This window comes from Pan troglodytes, chromosome 10 (genome assembly GCF_028858775.2).
Source record: "Pan troglodytes isolate AG18354 chromosome 10, NHGRI_mPanTro3-v2.0_pri, whole genome shotgun sequence".
Classification (NCBI taxonomy): Eukaryota; Metazoa; Chordata; class Mammalia; order Primates; family Hominidae; genus Pan; species Pan troglodytes.
The window spans coordinates 41865644-41885174 of record NC_072408.2 but is presented as its reverse complement, the minus strand read 5'-3'; the positions used below and the strand labels follow the sequence as shown (position 1 = coordinate 41885174).

The 19531-nt window shown below is 54.1% G+C and overlaps 1 protein-coding gene, 1 long non-coding RNA gene and 1 other non-coding gene across 3 annotated transcripts; 2 read left to right on the top strand and 1 right to left on the bottom strand.

The window, feature by feature from the left end:
• Positions 1–6767: 6767 nt before the first annotated feature.
• On the top strand, positions 6768–11956 carry HOXC10 (homeobox C10). Its single transcript, XM_509105.7, has 2 exons — positions 6768–7685; positions 10846–11956. Exons 1-2 carry the CDS (start codon positions 6935–6937, stop codon positions 11121–11123), a joined length of 1029 nt encoding a protein of 342 aa, XP_509105.2. The 5' UTR covers positions 6768–6934; the 3' UTR covers positions 11124–11956.
• Positions 11957–13412: 1456 nt separating this feature from the next.
• MIR196A-2 (microRNA mir-196a-2) lies at positions 13413–13522 on the top strand. Its single transcript, NR_032037.1, has one exon. It is a non-coding gene; the product is annotated as a microRNA mir-196a-2 (primary transcript).
• A 1959-nt stretch (positions 13523–15481) lies between these two features.
• Positions 15482–17842, bottom strand: LOC134807473 (uncharacterized). Its single transcript, XR_010148022.1, has 2 exons — positions 17504–17842; positions 15482–17189 (listed from the first exon to the last, which is right to left on the bottom strand). It is a non-coding gene; the product is annotated as an uncharacterized LOC134807473 (long non-coding RNA).
• Between the last annotated feature and the right edge of the window lie 1689 nt (positions 17843–19531).

The following is a 19531-nucleotide window of genomic DNA, read 5'->3' as shown; positions in this document are numbered from 1 at the left end:
CTAAATAGTAAACAAACCTGTAGTGGAGGGTCTTGGCTCTCCCAACACACTCAGACCCCCACCTCCTCAGCCCGTTGCCCCACATTTTTCCTCTTTTCTCCAGCCTTTCTCAGCTCCCAGCACCCCAGCCCCTTTCCTCCCCGCCCCGCCCACCACCCCCCCCCCCACAGTAAATAAACCTGAGGCCGAGTTCAAAGTTTCCCGGAGCTAAGGAGGAATGCTGGTTGTAAAAATCCAAGTTTATAGTGCACGTGGGAGTTTACAAGGGTATTAAGTGGTGTGGGCTGAGAGAGCACTCTGGGCCCCTCCCCCTCCCACCATGGGCTTTGGGGTGCAGGAGGAATCAAGGGCACTCGAAATGAGAAATGGGTTTAGGAGTAGCCTTGAGTTTGGGGTTTCTTTGTCACTTAGACTCTTAGGTGGCTGAGGAATGGCGATGCAAGGGCCCCTTGTAAGAAGACTCGAAACCCCTGCCAAGCACCTCTGAGAGAAAACTCCCTGGCTCTAGGTGTCCCAGATGGAAAGATTGGGGAGCCCTGTTCTGGGGGAGCAAAAGGTGCAAACCAGGTGTCTGAAAGGTGAACAGAGTTGGGAATACCTAGAGCCAGTTCTCAACCAGAAGGGGAGAAACTACCTTGGGCTAATTTCTCGAGTGGGCTGAGAGCAGAAAGGGCTCTTCTCTTAAGAGTAAAGAAGAACTTTGAACTTCAAGGGAGTCAAGGGCACCACCCCTTCGCTTTCCCCGCCTCTCTCAGGAATCCGTAGGGCAATTGTTTCTGGGCCAGTATTCCCTGAAGGGGGGAGCTACTGGGGTTTTCTGGTGCCCCAGGGTTGGATAATGCTGTTTGCTAACCCCTCCCTACTGAGAGCCCGCCAGAACCAGTGCACGCGACTGCACTCTTTATTATTCATATAAACTTTTGGAAAAGGCAACGCCCGGGAAGTTTTTATAACTTTGTTTGGCATAAAAATTTTACAAGATCCCCCATCCCTTAAAAAAAAAAAAAAAGTAAGTTTTGGTCTTGCCATAGGATGAAATCACAGGTCTTTGAAAGGCAGGGGAGAGAGGGGCTCTGAGGGGTGGCAGTGCAGGGAAGGGAGTGTATGGAGCTGCCTTTCTCTGTCTAAGGCAAAAAGGCTTGAAGATCTGAGTCAGTCCTTCCTGAGGCCCATCTTGGACTCAGCTTTGGAGCCTCTTTGGACAGAGTCCTGTCCACTCTGCTCTTGCACCTTTACAAACTCTAAAAGTTTGGACAATATCAGCATGACAAGACCTTCCCCCATCACACCCTCTTGTTCTCCTGTAGGCACTACTCTCTCTCTCTCCCTCTCTCTCCACACACACACACACACACACACACACACACACACACACACATCTCTCTGCACAGCACCCCTCCAACCCACTGCACAAAGCAAAGACCCATAACCTTGACTCAGACTGCTGATTTGGGAGGGTCTCTGCACACATAGCCCTGCATTCCTGCCTGCCGCCTGTGAAGTCGACAATGGGTTTGAAGAAAGAATCCAAAATACCAGGAAACTCCTGCCCAGAGGTTGCAGTGGTTGCAGGACCAAGGGAGACAGAGGGCCCAGCAGGGCTGCAGTCCAGGAGCAGAGAACAAAGGCGGCCATGTGGGAGATGGCCTTGCCCACGGATGACCCCTGGACCTGCCCCTCAACCTGGGACTGACAAAATCCCACTCGCTCATTTCCCCTGACTCCAGCCTTGGGAGCACCAACTGGGCTCAACTTTGGGCCATTTTAATGTTTCAGCTCCGGAAGTCAGGACAAAGATGGGACAGACTTCTCCAAAGGTAGGCCTGGTAGACAAGCCTCCTTTGGGGTGATGGAAGTGAAAATACATGACCCCTGAATCCTAGCACTTCAAGAAGCCATCAGCACTAGTGTGGATGTGCCCCAGAATCCTATTTTTCCTCCCTCTAATGGCGACTGCTGGGGCCTGGCTGCTGATGACTGGCAGCCCTACACTTCGCCTTGTGAGGAGCAGCTGAGCTAAGGCTGTAGGCGGGAGAAGGTCAACTCCAAGCCTTAGCAGCTGGGCTAGGGAGGCATGCGACTGAGCCTGGTGCTGTCCCCCTCACTAAGCCCAGCACATCAGAGAAAAATAAGAAAGGCTAGGAAAGAAAGTCAGGGGGAAGGAAATAATTGGAGAGAGAAAAGAGCAAAGAATTAATTGTATAATAAAGAAAGAAGGAAACAAGGAAATGGGAGAAATAAGGAAGACAAGAGAGAGAAAGGATTGGAAAAAGTAGGAAAAAATAAATTACAGGAAGAAAAAAGAAAAAGAAAAACAGAAAGAAGCAAATAAAGAGAAAAGAGAAGGATGAAACAAGAAGGAAAGAAAGAAGAGAAGAAAAAAAAGAAAAATAAAAAAGGAAAGGAAGGCAAACAGAGGTCTTTGAAAAGGAACTTAACCGGTAAGAAAGGTTCGGTGTTTTTCTCCGGAGCAAGCCAGCCTAACCACAGCCCCGACTCTAGCTAGAAACCTGACTTACTGGGGGCAACTTAGAAGCAAACCACTAAAGTGGGGAGCAGGGCCTGCCCCTAAGACATCCTTCCACCCTCCTCCCAAAGCTTCTGTCCGAGGTGTCTTCGGTCTGGTTTCAATTCAGGGGACAAAATTAAATAACTGGCCAGCTTCGGCAGGGCCAGGAAGCAGTCAGACTGGCGCGGGTTATCAGAATTCGGGATTCGGAGATCTTAGACAGCACTTTGGGTAAAAGTGAATATCTGTGGCTGTGTACACATATTTAAGTGCAAGTTAGACACGTGTATAGATGCTGAACTCCGTAGCATCTGTGTGCAAGTGTGTGCAATGTCAAGACGTGAGAGATTCTGCTGGCCGAGCTGCCTGGGGGGCTGTGAGGTCCACAGTAGACCAGAGGCCCTGCTAAGCGTCCTCAGCCTCCTACCTCCCTCTAGTACCTGTTTGAAAATCTTTTTCTTTTCTGCGTCTCTGGGCATTCCGAATTTTGCCTGGAATTTCCCTGCTCCCAATTCAGCTGGGGCAGAGCCTGGTGCTAGTGAAGAAGAAAAGCGAATCTTTTCTTCAAGTTTTGGGAAGGGAAGGATTTATCTCGGCCTCCAAAGCAAGAGGAAAAAACCTGCAATCTCTGGTGTGATTCTGTTTCCTCTTTGCTTAAAAAGATTTCAATACACACACTTTATTTTTATTTTATTATTTAACCCAAAAGGGAAAGACATTCTTCCTTTTTCACTTCATCTTCAGAATTTCCCAGTTGACTTTCTTAACCTGTTGGGGAAACTCCAATTTTTTGCTGGAGAAACCAGGGTGCTTCTGGGGTGTGTTGAGGGCTACAGCCAAGAAAGCAACAAAGGTCCTTTTTTGTTCATTGAGCATATTTTCCTTCTTCTGCTTTCACGTGGGGACCCCTAGCGCCCCAGCCCTTGGGCTGCCCTGTGGAACCCGCTGGATCCTCCCAGAGTATTCACAGAGCTCCTGAACCCTCCTCCTCTGCATTGCTCACAGCCCCACAGACAGAAGGAGGCCCAGCCCCGTCCTTGTTGCCTTTCCAGGATCTGGGTACCCGGGAAGGGAGAAAGGGGCCAGAGCATTGGCCCTGGGTGGGATTTGTCAGGTCGTATGCACAGCTTGAGCCCCACTGTGGCTTGCAGCCCCTGGATTTTCATGTTCCCAAGTTGAGGTAAGAGGGGGGAGCCCCAGACGTAGGCATAGGCATAGGTGTCTCGGCGCCCTCGGAAAGTTGGGGAAATGGATTAATAAAAGTCCATATGTGGGTGATTCTAGCAACACAGGCCTCCCCTGGATCCTAATCCAGTTGCCAAGGGCACAGGCTGAAGGATCTTGGCCCTGTGGGGCAGGGCGGTGGGTGCCTGGCAGTGGCGGCAGGCGGGGTCGCTGTGGCGGCCCGCATGCCTTTGAACGCCAGGCCCGGACAATAGGACCGAAACAGCCTTTGCTCGTGGCCTCGGGAAAGACCGAGCCCAAGGGGGCAGGGCTGGGACCCAGGCCCGCACAAATGCTCCCTTCGCCAGGATAAAACACTCACTTTTTCCTTCCTTTTACCTCCACTGAAGCAGAATCTCAAAGTCTGTGAAAACCCAACAAGTTATTCAGGTCTGCGTCCGAGCGGGCTCTAGTTTAGCAGCTCCGGGTTTTCGTTTATCTTGCGTAATTAGAGGCAAACATTTGTCCCACCGGGGGTCCCACTTAGGCTGATGAATTTGATTTCTTTTTTCATTAATGGGCCGTGTTTATCATACTTCTAATTATTTCAACTTTAAACACTATTCTGTCTTGTGAGGAGGTGGGAGTCGAGGCGGGAGGCTCCTCCCTGGAATATTATTTTCATTAATGATGGCGAGAATTCCGAAGCGACTCTGTCCTCTCCCTTGGCTAAGGTGAGAGGTGGGCTTGGAAAGAGGTTGGGTGGTGGGACCCCTGAGGCCGATGGGTCTGCTCCCTGTCTGCTGGTTCCCCAGGCTACGCCTTGGGGCTTGTCTGAAGTTTACCTCCTTCACCCTCTCCTGCCGACTCCTTCACCCCCTCCCAGGCTGGGCTCAAACCCTTTGCGGCTCTTCCCTGGAAACCTTTCTCTGATCCCAGCCTGTCCTGGCTGGCCTGGGCAGAGGCTCGGGTAGCACTGTCCTGGCCCCCAGCTACTAACACCCAGAGAAAAAAAAAAGAAAAGGCTGAGGTGGCCAAGGGCCACTTGGCCGTGGGGAAAAGGACCCACCAGACTCCAAAGTGGGGGGTAAGGGTAGGGAACTGGGACGCTAAATTCCTGGGAAAAGCACACCAGGCAGGAAAATAAAGGAGACGTGAAAGAGGGGGGAGGGAACCCCCAAAGCCATATAATTCTCAATTGCTTTGGTATTTAATTTCATCGTCCCATAAATGAGGAAATATCAGTTCCCATACTAAATTTTTATCCCTGGCTGATAAATATGACGGGAAATTTTCGTTGGGTCCTCGTAAAAGGGAAAGGTTTCGATCAAACTGGTGGGGAAAGACTAATGCAGATAATACAAACAGAGTGGCCATAAAGTCTCGCCCGTTTCCCGCGGGATGGGCGGTGGGACAAATGGCTCCCTGGATTGACTGCTGCCCGGACTGTCCCAAGTCTGGGGCCTAAACAGCCTAACCTTGCCCTGGATAACCCCCATGCTGAGGCCACGGTGACCCTGCATATGAAAACACAAAACCATTTCAAATCTCCCCTGGCCGGTCCTGCAAGCAAATCATACACTCCACATTTCCTTCCAGTTTTCCGGAGGTTCAGGAACCCCTGCGTCTTCTCTCTCCACCCCTGGATGGGGAAATTCGGCGGATTTCTTTCTGCGGTCTTCTAGCCGCAGCGGGCTTGGGCCTCCTTAGAAACGGTCTAGCCTCCTCACTCCTCCACTCCAGGGCGCTGGGCTCCAGTCCTTTCCCCGCCAAACTCCAGCCCTTCGGAAAGTCTGAACCCTAGGCTCTGTCCAAGGAAAAATGTGGGGCGACAGGAAAGACAAGTTGTTCTCCAGATTCCGTTTCCTGAGGAAGGGGTGGAGAGTTTAGTTCGCTTTGGAAGAAGGCGATGGAGAAACGGAAATAACTGTTTGAAACATACGGTTCCCCTTATTTCTTCCTTTTATTTAAAAACAACCACAAAAATAGACTGGTCTGTCTTCTTTCAAACATGCTCCCAGCCCGTGCGCTCTGTAAAGGACGCTTCTCTGGGTCGGGTTTTGTTGCGTCTTGTGTGCTGGTTTCCCGTGTGATACGTGACTCCTCCAAACTGACCGAGGCTCCGCAGGTTCCCTCTTTCTTTCCCGGAATATTCCCTGTTTTAGTGGGGGCAAGGTCAAGCGGAAAGCGAGGACCGCCAGGGCCTGAAGTAAAGCAGCAGAACCGGCTCCAAGGCCAAAGCCTTGTGGGCCCCTGAGATGGTGACCCAGGAGCCGCCCACCCTGCCAGGCCCAGGCCACAGCTCTCGGGTCGGGGATCGGGTGCCTCTGGTCTCTGGCTTCCTCTTTCCCCTACCCCGCGTCCATTCGGAACCTCCTTTTCCGAGCAGCCATGAAGTGACCGTGACCCCCTCCCCGGCCCACCCTAGAGGCTGGAGATTCCCAGTCAACCCCCACAGGAAACTTGCAACTCCACCAACCTCCAGCGCCGCGGCCCCCAAGCTTCCAGCCCCGAGGGCCAAGCCCGGGGAAAAGAGGAGGCGGGAGAGCAGAAACTTTAGTCCTGTTTGGGATTCCTTAACTTTTTTTCCCCTTTCTCTGCTCATCAGATCCCCCCAACCCCCCCCCAAAACCTCACCCCACTCCCATCCCCAAGGTAAGAAGTGGGAGTCGGGTCCGGGGATATGGAAAGGGGAGATGAAGAGTGGGGAGAAGTACCTGATTCGTGTCTCGACCTTTTAATTTGAATTTGACTGTTTTGAGCCCCGGGTTGCCTCGCTCTCTCGCTCTCTCCCGCATTTTCCCCCTCTCCGCCCCCTTCTCCCCAGGAGTTACAGGCTGGTTACTGGATAAACAAACCCCACTCTTCCTAGAACCCCCACCCCCACCCCCCTCCACCCCCCTACCTCCCCTGCCGCCCGGGGGGCGCTTCCTTTGTTCGCGGGGAAGGGCTCCGGTGCCCCTACCCCGAGGCAGCTGCTAGATGGCGCTGTTACTCCACTCTGCGCGCTCCGCCTGCCGACAACTTGACCCCGCTGACGTCACGGCCGTCTGAATCATCAAGGCCATTTTCAAATCCCATTGGTCTAGCCGTCACATGGTGAGAACCGAATGCGCGGATAATTACGGAGCTGATATTTCCCCCCCTCCCCTTCTTTTTCCTCCCTCCCCTCCAACCGCGCCCCCCCTCCCGGATGGGGAAAAAAAAAGATGTCAGCTCCTCCGCTGTAGTATTGCTCCTTAAAAACCCCTCTCTCTGAAAATGACATGCCCTCGCAATGTAACTCCGAACTCGTACGCGGAGCCCTTGGCTGCGCCCGGCGGAGGAGAGCGCTATAGCCGGAGCGCAGGCATGTATATGCAGTCTGGGAGTGACTTCAATTGCGGGGTGATGAGGGGCTGCGGGCTCGCGCCCTCGCTCTCCAAGAGGGACGAGGGCAGCAGCCCCAGCCTCGCCCTCAACACCTATCCGTCCTACCTCTCGCAGCTGGACTCCTGGGGCGACCCCAAAGCCGCCTATCGCCTGGAACAACCTGTTGGCAGGCCGCTGTCCTCCTGCTCCTACCCACCTAGTGTCAAGGAGGAGAATGTCTGCTGCATGTACAGCGCAGAGAAGCGGGCGAAAAGTGGCCCCGAGGCAGCTCTCTACTCCCACCCCTTGCCGGAGTCCTGCCTTGGGGAGCACGAGGTACCCGTGCCCAGCTACTACCGCGCCAGCCCGAGCTACTCCGCGCTGGACAAGACGCCCCACTGTTCTGGGGCCAACGACTTCGAAGCCCCTTTCGAGCAGCGGGCCAGTCTCAACCCGCGCGCCGAACATCTGGAATCGCCTCAGCTGGGGGGCAAAGTGAGTTTCCCTGAGATCCCCAAGTCCGACAGCCAGACCCCCAGCCCCAATGAAATCAAGACGGAGCAGAGCCTGGCGGGCCCTAAAGGGAGCCCCTCGGAGAGCGAAAAGGAGGGGGCCAAAGCTGCCGACTCCAGCCCAGACACCTCGGATAACGAAGCGAAAGGTAAGGCCGCCTGGGCCGCGGGCGCCACTGGGACGTTCCGGCACTTGGTCTTCGCGGCCGGGGAGGGGGGCAGGGGAGAGGGTTGGGCCCAGGAGGCCCCAGACCATTTCGGGAATGCGACCCTGGCTTTCGACTAGCGTCCGCTGAGCTCCAGGCTGGTGGCGCGTCACTTAGCTGGGAAAGGTAAGCGGCGACGTGGAGGTGTCGGCCCTGCCCCGGCCATGGGTGCTAAGGCGGGGGCGGTGCGCACCGCGGGCCGCCTGCAGGCGCAGTGTGCTGCACCGGACGGGTGGCTGCTCCCAGGCGCGTGCTGGCTGTGGTTTGCTTTCTCAATGCTGGTGTCCTGGGGAGCTGACGTCCCCCAGCTCAGGTCAGGGGCTTGCAAAAAGCCTAAAATGGCGATCTTGGGCCAGGGACTAGGGAAGGCTGGGGAGATGGGGGGAGTTCTCTTTACTGCGTTTTCCCAGTTGAAAATTGTTTCCTGCGAAACGCGATTTGTTGTTTGTGGGTCTGATTTGTGCGTGCGGCTTGGGCTTCTGCGGCTTTTGGCTCGGCCGGGGGCCTTGGGCAGCGAGGCTGGAGCCGGAAGAGGTGGAGGTGAAGGGCTGCCCGCCACGTCCCTCCCTCCTCCAGATGCCTGGCTTGGATGGCGTTGGAACAGGGCATTTGGAATGTTGTAAGTTTTCTGTTTCCTCTTTTAATTTTTTCTTTTCCATTTTTTTCTAGTTAAATTATCTTTTTTCATTGGTTTCCAAAAGCAGCTTACAAATGAGTGGTTGGGAAATTTCTGTGTGCGTGGCAAGAGGTTTTCTCCTGAAAGGGAATGTGGCTTTGGTTGGATTTCACTGTAATTTTGGTTGAGAGAAAGCCCAGCCAGAGTTCAAGCTCAGGGTTCAAGATTCATTTCTGCTGTAGGAGCTGGGGGCCTTCGGGATCTTTCTCTGATACTTGGGGAAAGAATGTGGAGGAAACGGGAGCAGGGGAGGAAAGCTGAGGGGAACGACTTTTCCTGAAAAGTTGTAGCAAAGAGCCTCAGAAAAAGGCCCAACCAACGGGGAAGAATAAACCTGCTCCCCACAACACCGGCTACTGGTGACAGTATATAAGGGGCTCATTGGGTGTAGAGGAAGATGAAATACTGAGAGCGGAGCAGGCTGGGGGCGGCCTGGATCTCCTGGTGCTTTGTATATGGATGCGACGCACACGCATGCCTACGGGCGACCTGTGCCACACTCACGCACATCCATATTGCATGATCCTTGCACACTCACGCATGCCCGCTCACACATGCACAGGCACTCTTTTGGCGGGCAAGGGCAGAGCCTCATCCCCTTGGGTCTTCAAAGGTGGTCTTGGTAAATCATCCCCATAGAGACACTGACTGGAAGATGAGCGCTGGTGTGTTCATGAGGATAAGGGGGAGAGTGAGGCACCTACAGCCTCAAAGCCTTTCCTGTGGCACGTGTGCAGTGTGAAGGTTTAATCTTATACCCTCTCTACAGACCCTGAGCTTGGTTAGGGAGCAGATTTGGGGCAGGAAAACCTGCATTCTAGCCCCCACCAAAAGCAAAGTCAAGGTTAACAAGTTCACCTCTTAACTCGACCTGCACCCATTCCCATAGGCTCTCCCTTTCCTCTAGCTGTCCCCACAGCAACCTAATCCCTCCCACCCCAAGGAATCCCTCTTACCCTGTACCCTGTCTGTGCCCTTCTTTCCCCTCCTCCTGTTTTGATGTCTCCACCAGGCCAGAGGCAAGAGAGCTTTTGATTAAAACTTCCCCATTTATAATTTGTCTTGTCCCCCCACCCCACCAAACCTAACAACCCCAGTAAGAAAATAAACAGGACGTAGTTAGATGTGGAGAACTTGTAAACAATCTGGCAAGAAGCTGCAGGTGCAGAGACAGGAGAGAAAATTCGGGACATTCAGATTTTTTTAGACTGCAGCCTCAAGTTTGCCTTTTTTGTGTGTTTTCTGGTTCCTCTTAGGCCCCCGGCTCACCCCGCCCCCAACAAGATAAGATCCAGGAACCTGGCAGCCTCATTGGAATAGGGAGGAGAGAGAGCTCAGAGCCATCAGCAGAGTCCTTTGCTGGGTGTCCTCTCAGGTCTTTGGACTCTGTTTTTTGCCCTTAAAAAGATGGCCAGGTTCCCTTCTGCTACTTGAGAAGCAAGGCTGGTCCATTTCAGCAAGAATGTGTGTCAGGGATAGAGGCTGTCAATAAGCTCATGGGAAATACACAGTATTCTATAGTATCTCCTTACAAAAAAAGACTCATGTACATATCTATGTGTGTGTACTTATGTGTATAGGTGTGTGTATCTCTGCAGGTATACATGTGTACTTGCAGGCATACACATCTACGTATGCACAGACTGGGCAGGGGGTTTCTAGGAGGCTGCATTTCCTCAGGATATGTCTCTCCCTTGACCTTAGGTCCTTTGGCCAGGAAAGTTGTTTGAGGACCCCTTAGGTTGCCCCAGTTCTGTTGCCCCTGACCTCTGCTGCTCTTACAAGCTCCCCTCGGCTGCACATACCTGGGAGAAATGATTAAGAGAGGAAGAGATGGCAATGGGAGACCTAAGGGAGCAGAGTCACTCTGTGGCAGCTCAGGTTGGGGTAAGAGCTGGGGGCCCAGGACAGGGACCACTGCAGTGGCCTCTGGCCACAGATCCTGGAACAAAGTCCCTCCACTGAGTTGAAACAGGTCAAAGCTCTCTGGGAATTTCTCTGGTCTGTGGGTGGACTCTGCTCTGGTCTGGGGCCTGGAAAATGCATTTCCATCTGGTTGGATTTTTCCAGAGCTGGAATGGAACAGAGAGAAGGGGGGATTCTGGCAAGGTTTAGGGAATCTGCCAGGGTCAGCCAGCTGGGGGAAAGCCAGGGTACTCAGGATCTTTTAGATTAAGGTGGACTTGGGTAATTTAAATTTAATAAATGCTTGGAGGCAAGAACTTCCTCCCTTTATCTCCCTAAGTCTAAACCCCAAAGAAATTGTAAGAACCTTGAGCCTAAGAGGAGCCCACCGCCAGGCCCCTGGGGCAAGAGCAGCTCCCCTGTGCTCCCTCAGCCACCCCACAGCAGGCTGGCAAAGGCTGCAGCGCTGAGAGGGTTTTCGACTTCGAGGGATACTTATGTAAATAATGTTATTTTTAACAGAGGAGATAAAGGCAGAAAACACCACAGGAAATTGGCTGACAGCAAAGAGCGGAAGGAAGAAGAGGTGCCCCTATACTAAACACCAGACGCTGGAATTGGAGAAAGAATTTCTGTTCAATATGTATTTGACGCGAGAGCGCCGCCTGGAGATTAGCAAGACCATTAACCTTACAGACAGACAAGTCAAAATCTGGTTTCAAAATCGCAGAATGAAACTCAAGAAAATGAACCGAGAGAATCGGATCCGGGAACTGACCTCCAATTTTAATTTCACCTGAGCGCGCGGCCTCTCCTCCTCCCTTCCCGCTCCTTCCTTTCCCCGCCCCTCCTCCCTTTGTGCCTGGTGATATATTTTTTTTTCCTCCCTGAGTATAAATGCAATGCGACTGCAAAAAAGGCAAAGACCTCAGACTCTCCTTCCAAGGGACCTATGGTTCGTGCTGCGAAGATGCTTCCACTTAAAGCATGAGAAATGGGGTGCCGGGATGTGGGGTGTGGTGTGTGCCCTCATAGATGGGGGTGGGAGTGTGGCTGGTGTGTGTGTCAAACCCTCACTCACCCACGCACTCACACACAGCATTCTGTTCTCCATGCAAAGTTAAGATCGAATCCATCCGCTTGTAGGGGAAAAAAAGGAAAAAAAATAACCAGAGAGGGTCTGTAATCTCGCAGAGCACAGGCAGAATCGTTCCTTCCTTGCTGCATTTCCTCCTTAGACTAATAGACGTTTTGGAAAGTTCGGCTAGTGTTCGTGTGTTTGTCGTAGCACCCAGAGCCTCCACCAAACCCTCTCCATGTCTTTACCTCCCAGTCGCTCTAAGAATCTGCTTGAAGTCTCGTATTTGTACTGCTTTCTGCTTTTCTCCCACCCCTCCTAGCACCCCCACATCCCCCATCTAGTAACATCTCAGAAATTTCATCCAGAGGAACAAAAAAATTAAAAATAGAACATAGCAAAGCAAAGACAGAATGCCCCCCCCCCCCCGGTATTGTCCTGTCCCTGTCTGGGAGTTGTGTTATTTAAAGATATTCTGTATGTTGTATCTTTTGCATGTAGCTTCCTTAATGGAGAAAAAAATCCTAATAAATTTCCAGAATCATAATCCTCAAATGGATGGTTTTTTGTTTTTAGTGATTTTTAGCAACACCCCCTCCCCCGAAAAGGCTGAGTGTGTGGATGTGTGTGTTTTGTGTTTGACTCATCTCCTAGAGCCTTTCTAGAACGTCTCTTGGCGGGTTTAATGTAAGTGAGAGACCATAACGTTGATTTAAATATTATCCAGGTGACCACAATAAGTCAAGGTCATAAAACAGTAATGTCAGGACGGTCTTGGTGCGCGCGAGAGGTGGATTTTATGATCTGCAAATATAATGTGGTGCTGCAGTAAAAGATGCATTTAAAGGTGACTGGAGGAGGGAAAGAGGCAGAGAGCAAACTGCAATCTTGAGGAGCAGACGGATCTGATTGCCTGGGGTGCTGGGCTGGGCGCACCCCACTGCTGCTGGGGGTCACCCCAAGAGCCCCCCACCCATCCAAGGAAAGGAATAAACTTAACCGCTGGAGGGGCATGAGGAGCTCAGCCCCCCCAACCTCGACAGCAGCTAACAGAAACGCCAGGAGCAGCAGGAGGAGGAGGCAGCGACAAGGTAAGAGAAGCGGTTTCTTGTTCTTCTCTTGGCGGCGGAGTGAGGATGAGCGGTGTCCCCAGGTGTCCGGCGTGCAGCGGACAGAGCCTGGAGGAAGGTGTTTAGGGCATCTGTGCTTGCCGAGAACCCAGGCTTTCCTAGTGGCCGCTGGCAGCGGAGGGCAGCGACTGGGAGCTCCCTCTCCTTCCCTCCCCGGCCCATTGCCATGGGGGTTCCATGGTTAAAGGGATAAATTGATGGTTTTTGGCTTCTTTATCTTTTCGGGCACTTTGGGTCTCCTCGAAGACACTCTGGTCTAGGTGTTGCTCAGTCTGGTCGTCTGTTGGTGGGGGAGGAGGAGTACAGCGGGTTGAAGCTTGAAGCTTAGGTTTTCCTGCTTTTCGCTGGTTTGGATGTGAGCCTCATCCAGCCTCTTGTTCCCTGTGCTCCCTGGCTGTAACGTTTTGCCAGGCAAGTGGCCTGATTGGAAGTGGCTCCAGAGCACAGGGCTATGATTCAGCTACCCACATTCGCTGAGAAGCCTAAACCGAGCTGAGAGGGAGAGGATCAGAGGGAGTCTAGCAGGAGAGTGCAGGAGAGCCAGATGGACAAGACAGGGGACCCAGCTCCACAGTGGAAGGAAGATCCAGCTTCCCCCAGGGCCAGGGCCAGATGTAGGGGAATAGCTCCACTGCGGTGCTGGGGGTGGGGCGGGTATTTGGCCGCCAGTGGTCCCATTTCACCAGATTTTTCCTGAGCGATTTGCTTAGACCAGAAACTAATGAAGGCAGTCAGACCCCTTACCCACCCAGCAACCCAAAGTCTACTCTCTAGTCTTTAGGGAGGTTGTGGGGGCGGAAAGGGGGACGGGGCTGAATTTCTTCCTTCCCCAACCCCCTTCCCTTCTCCTCCGGATAGATGCAAAGCTGAATCTCCCGCCCTGCTCGCTCAGCTGATCTGTGGCTTAGGTAGTTTCATGTTGTTGGGATTGAGTTTTGAACTCGGCAACAAGAAACTGCCTGAGTTACATCAGTCGGTTTTCGTCGAGGGCCCCAACCCACCTCTCCCACTCCTACCCTCCCCAGTGGGACTGCCCCACTGCCCCCTCCCAGATAGGGCAAAGTGGGTGCAGACCAAGGAGGACAAGCTGTGAGTGGGGTTGCAGAACAAGTCTGGAGAACCCTGCTTTATGCCGTCCTCTCAACCTATCCCAATCCCTGTGATTAAGGGAGAGGAGTCTTTCCTGCAGCTATTGTCTCCTGGGCCCAGCTGATGCAGACAGACAAAGAGGGTCCAGCCAATTCCAAGGAAATTCAGGAGTTTGAGTAAGAGGTGGCCTGGCGGGCCAGCTCAGTTGGGCAGCAGGGTGGGGCAGAATTATTAGCAGAAAGAGGAGCACAGAAAGAGAAAAGGGTCTCTGGAATGGTTAGCCTCTCCCACCTACCACCTCCAGTCGACTGGGGCTCAAGATTCCCCTTAGAAAAGTGGGGTACCTGGAGGTTCCAAGAGTTGGGGAACTCTGAGCGCCAGCCCAGCCCTTTCCCCTTCCCCTTCTATAGCTCCATCTCCAGGGGAAGGACATGTTTGGGGTGTTGGTAGGTTAGAGGAAAGCCATCAAAGTCCAAGTAGAACCCCTCACACACGCACACGCACGCAACTGGGAAACATCAGGGCAAAAACCTGACTCTGGTCTCTGTTTAGTTGTCTGTGGCCTGAAGGCCTCAGTTTCTGTGGCTGTGACTGTCAGGCAGCTGCCTGTCTTTGCACTATGTGGAAACATCTGGGTGAACAGAGGCTGCCCGTGCCCACCATTGCTATGTTGGTGGAAAGGTTGTTGGCTGATGCCAGGGGGAGGAGGGGAGGAGAATGGGGTAGAGGAAAATCTGAGCAGTGTGAAACTTTGCAAAGCTTTCTCTCATCCTTTCCCCCTTGGTTCTTCAATTCTGGCCCTGGTTGCTACAGAGAAAGTTCTCAAAAGAGGTTTCTTTGCCTGCCTGCGGGCGGAGTTGGGGGGGGGAATAAATGAGGGAGGGGTTATGGAGACTGAGGAGATACACCCCTGTTCTCAGAGATACTGGGGAAGAGAGGCCAAAAGAAGGTCAGGTTCTTGGTTCTCTTACTTTGAAATTATTATGATTATTAAAACATTATAAACGTCTATACAGGGAAACAAAATTATGTCCCTGTAACAAAATATATACAGAGTTCTATATTCTCACAGTCATCTGCTGGGAGGGATATATGTGACCTTGTATGAGTGTAGAGCTCTGTTTCTGTCTCCCCTAGGCTCTCTTAAATACCCTGTATGTATTTATACGCATACACATTTATTTTTCCCCTCTCTTATGCGAACATATTTGTTTTGACTCCCAAGGAAGCTGGAGGAGAAAATGGGAATAGAATTTCTTGTCTCCCTAGCTGGATTGTTGGTCTGTCTGTCCCCCATCCCTTTGTGGGAGAAAAAATTTCTTCTCTTGGAGAGAAGTATTCAAACCTCTCTATGGCTCCCAGGGAAATGGGGAAGTTTCCAGAGAGTCAGGCCAGCTGGTGGGAAGCAGGCAAGGGATTCCCCTAGTTTGGGAGCTCCTAGCAGCCTTTGAGTCTTCAGGCTGCCCCAGGCACACAGTCAGTTGGGGCAAAGCGTGTCCCAGGCAGGGACTGGGTGCTCAGGAGCATTTGGCTTGGAGATAGAGTCCCTGATGGGCCGAAATTCACTAATGAACGACTTCTGTGCTTTGGGTCTCTGTGCCCCCATTTCCGTTTCAGAGCTGTTGGGCTTATGTGTGGGAGGTCATAGAGCCAGGGGTTGAGGTGTCTCCTCCCCAAATGCAGAGAAATGGAGCGAGGTCTCATAGGGCCAAGGTGAGGACCAGTCTGGTGGTCAGAGTCCACCACCGGCACAAGGCCGTGGATCATGGCTAAGGCGATGGTAATTATTTATTCGCTTCTCCGGAAGGGAGTCTTCAGAAGGAACAGCGTGAAGAGAAGAGAAAAAATTATCTCTCTCGTCTGTGGATATTAAGATGGATTTTTATTTCTTAAAGGACCCTCCCCGCCGAGAGCGCATAAGCGTAAACTTAATATATGCTCCGCAGCCCAACTCCAGAAATCGCAATAAAAGTTAAAACCTCCCCTACTGGTTTTTTTAAATTATGATATGGGAAAGAGGAGCAGGATTTATAGAGCTGAACTCTCAGTGTGTGAATGTTTGAGACTTGCGGGAGGAGGAAAAGGCAAGAGCTCGCCAAGGCGAGCCTTGGTCTCTGAGATCTCTCGTCGGCTGCTGGGGCTCCGGCTCAGCCTGGCAGATCCGCTGTGGCCTCTCTGGGACCTCGCCCCGGCCCACGGCCTGACTTCGGCTCGGAGATGCAGCCCTTCCCGAGAACAGGTGAAGAAGACGGCGGCAGCGGGGACTGGGGGCTTCGGGTGGGAACGCCAGGGCTCAGGGCTTTGTGTGGGTCGTGCAGGGGGCGAGGTTCGAAGTCCTGGGCTGGACCGCAGCACGAGTGTGGCCCGGACGGCTGCGTGGCCAGGAGGGGTGTCCGGGCAGGGTGCGAGAGCACCGGCAAGGTGGATTGTGTATGGACTTTGGCCGCAGACAGAGCAGAGCGGGCTCCCGGGCTGTGGGCGGCGGCGAGGCGGGCAACCGGATGTTGAGTCTATAGAAAGGACCTTGAGGTCTGCTGGGTGTTTGGGCTGCCCTGGGGGCGGCGGCCCAGAGTGTGGAGCAAGCGGCGCGCGGGGCGCGGCGGTCAGCGTGGGAGAGGTGGCAGGCCCTGCACACCTCTGCAGCTGCCGGGCCGTGTCCGGGACGTCTGAACTGAGGCCGACCAATGGTCACAGCATGAAAAATAAATGCAATGGAAGGTCTTTCTTTCTTTTCTTTTCCACGTAAAAGGTCCTTTCTTTTTTCTCTCTTTCGGATATACCTGGATTTGGTCCAGACCAGGTTGCCCGCGGGAGGGCCCCGCGAGCGGCAGCGCGCGAGGGAGGGAGAGAGAGGGAGGGCGAGAAGGAGGGAGGGAGGGAAGGAGGGCGGGCGGCGGCGGCCGTGGTGGCCGGGGCTTCCCTCCCCAGGCGGGAGCCGCCTGTCCTGTATCTATGGCCGTGGGGAGCGAAGGACCAGGTAACGAAGGCGCTTCCGAAGCGGGATTGAATCAAACCAGAGGGACAGAGTCTTCTGGGTCTCTCTGCCTGAGGCCCTGGAGGGAGAGAAGGTAGGGAGATCGGCGCCCGCCGGGCCTGGCAAAGAGGCCTCGGGAAATGTTGAACCTGTATGTGATCTCAGGCTCACACTCATGTTGTGGGTCTGTCTGCCTCAGGAGATGCGGTTTGCCTTTCTGTCTGAGACGCCCCAAACCCTGAGCTCTCCTTCCCAAGGCTGGAAAAAAATCGGGAAAAACGGCGGAATTTGCACTTTCATTCATTGGGTTATCTGCAACTCAGAGGGGCTGGTTAAGGCGTCCCCAAGTTGGAAGGGCGCTTTGCTTCTGTTTTCTGGATGCAGAGTCCTCTGACTCCTCCTGCCACGGGCTGAGTTTCCGGCTCCAGGTTCGCGTGTCGCCCTGAGGTTTGAGGCCAGACAGCTCGCAGTCGGGCAGGGAGGGCGGGGGAGAGACGAGCGGCTCTGGCCCCTTAATTGTACTTCGGACTCGTATTGTCTCTCCTTTCGCCACCTCCGCTTCCTCAGTCTGGGCTCCAAAGTCACTGCAAATTTCCTTGCGACACATACATCACACAAAAGATCAGGTAACAAGGCGCTCAGGGCCATTGGGGCTCCGGGCAGGGCAGGGAGCGGCTCTAGCTCTGGGGCGGCTCCCCCTCCAGCCACTCCCAGGCTGGAAAACCAGACCGCGTTGGGGGAGCCGGAAATAGCCCCGCTTGCTGCGGAGCGGCAGGGCGGGGGCGCCGGCGGGAATGCAGGCCCGGCAGGCCGTGGCTTTGAGAGAGCCACGTTCACAGGCCCTGGGGATTTCACTCCTGCTGGGCTTCGGGACCTGACTCCTGGTGTGTAGGGATCCCAGATACCCACCTTGGGTAGGGGCAGGACGCGGGTTTCCTCGCGGCAGGCCAAGAGAACTCAGTTTCTGCTTCCAGCGCAGGCCTTAGCTAGGAGGAGTTGTGTGTGGGTGTGTTTTTCCCAACAAAGAGGGATCAGGAGAAAGAAGGGGGGAAAGTAGAGGGGAACCAGGGAGGGGGCGGGGAGGGGGAGAGGGCAGTGGAGAGGTGAAATGAGCCCATTTCAGGGGGAGAAGGAAAATGAAAGCAAATGGAGTACGGCCTTCTCCGCGCAGGGCGGGTGCTGACGAGCCGGGAGCGGGCTCCCTGCCTGCGGCAGCCGGGATGGCCCGCTGGGGACACCGGAGAAAGCCTGTTTTAAATTTAATCCGAACTTGACGGTGTGGATTGAACCGGAGGGAATTTAAATCACTAAAAGGAAAGCGCGGGGCAGGGGGAGGGGACGACTCTAACGTGTCTTTCTGTCTGTCCTTCCCACGGTGCTAGTTTGGTTGTGGCCGCAGCTGCCCAGGTTTCAGGTGATGGAGTAAGGGTGCCCCTCCTCCTCAGGGGTCTCTCCTGTGCCCAGTGAAGCCTTTTGGGGGTGGGAGGGAACTCTAAGAACCAGAGTGAATGCACAGCTGCGAGCTAAAGCTGGGGTTTCCCCCTCCCCAACAAGAACTCCCAGTGGCCTCCAGTCCCTGGGTTTGCTCCAGCGGTGCTGAGGAAAATTGAAGGGAGTATGTGGGTGAGGGGAAGTCTGGAGTATGGCAGAAGATTCAGAAGGAGTAACTGAACCCCAGGAAGACAGACCTTCCTTCTTGGTGCCCCTATATCCTTTGTGCCCCGCCCCCCGCACCTACAAACCTGGATTTGAGGGAAATCTGCAGGTCCGCTTCAAAGCCCTGGTCTGCCACCCACCCCCCTCCAAATGTGGAGAATGGGGGCTACAGGCCACATCCAGTTGTGGACCTGCGGAACCTCCGCCCAGTGGACTCCGGAACTCCCAGCCTCTTCTAGCCCCCCTCCCCAAGGCCGCCTCTCTCCGAAGGGCGCAGGGAAAATGAGGCATTGGCTGGGAAGGGGCTGTGGGCGAGGCCTGCTTCCTGATCCACAGCCGTGCCTGCCTCTGAGTGGGAAGAGTTCGGAGTTCACAGTCCCAGAAAATAAAATAAAATAAAGGAAAGCGACAATCTCCTTGGTTTCACAGGGGATTTCACGGCAGCAGGGATCCCGCCGGTGAGCCTCACTGCCCGCTGCTGCCGCCTCTGCAGAGTGGGCAGGCAGGGTGCGCAGGCAGCTCAAGAGTTGAAAAGAAGGCGGTGTTCAAAGGGGGTAGGAGAGAAGGGGGCGTCTCTTTACGGCCCCAATGTCTATTTGAGGAACTCTCCCAAATAGCAGAGGCCCATAGGGGAGGCTCCTTAGGGACTCTTTCCTCCAGGAAAGCTGAGGCTGGGGCAGCTGGCCTTGTCGCTTGGAGAAGACGCAAAGGAAGAGCAGGGGTGAAACCTCTTTCCTCTTCTGTTTCTTCGCTCCTTGAATAGAGCAGGGCTCAGCCCCCAGCTGCCTAAGCGGCTGTCTGGACCAATATGGGGTTCTATATCCCTGAGGCCTAGAGTACCCATCCGAGCAAGTCTCCTGGGAGGGGCAGGAGAGGAGGCCTCTTCCGCCTTTGTGTCCAGACAGAAGTGGCCGCCGCGCCCGGAGCCGGTCCCGCGGCAAAGGCCCGGCAAGCCAGCGGGCTGCACAATGCCACGGCTGCTCCGCCAGCTCGCCCCTGCCCCGTCCTGCCTGCCTACGGCCGCCCTTCCTCCGCCTCCCTCTCTGCACGCCTGCCTTTCCCGGCTCTCCTATCTCTTTTCATCTTGCCTTCCTTCTTTTAATTCTCCCCCTTTTTTCCCCTTTATTCTAATGCTCCGCTTCCTTCTTTCCTCTCTTGGGCCTGACTCCATGTTTCAGTTGGTCTGTCCCAGGCTGTCTCGGGTTCAGTCTCTCTCAGGCTCTGTCCCCTGATGTCCTCTTGGTCTCAGTCTGGCCCCGGGCCCCGCTGAGGGCTTAACGT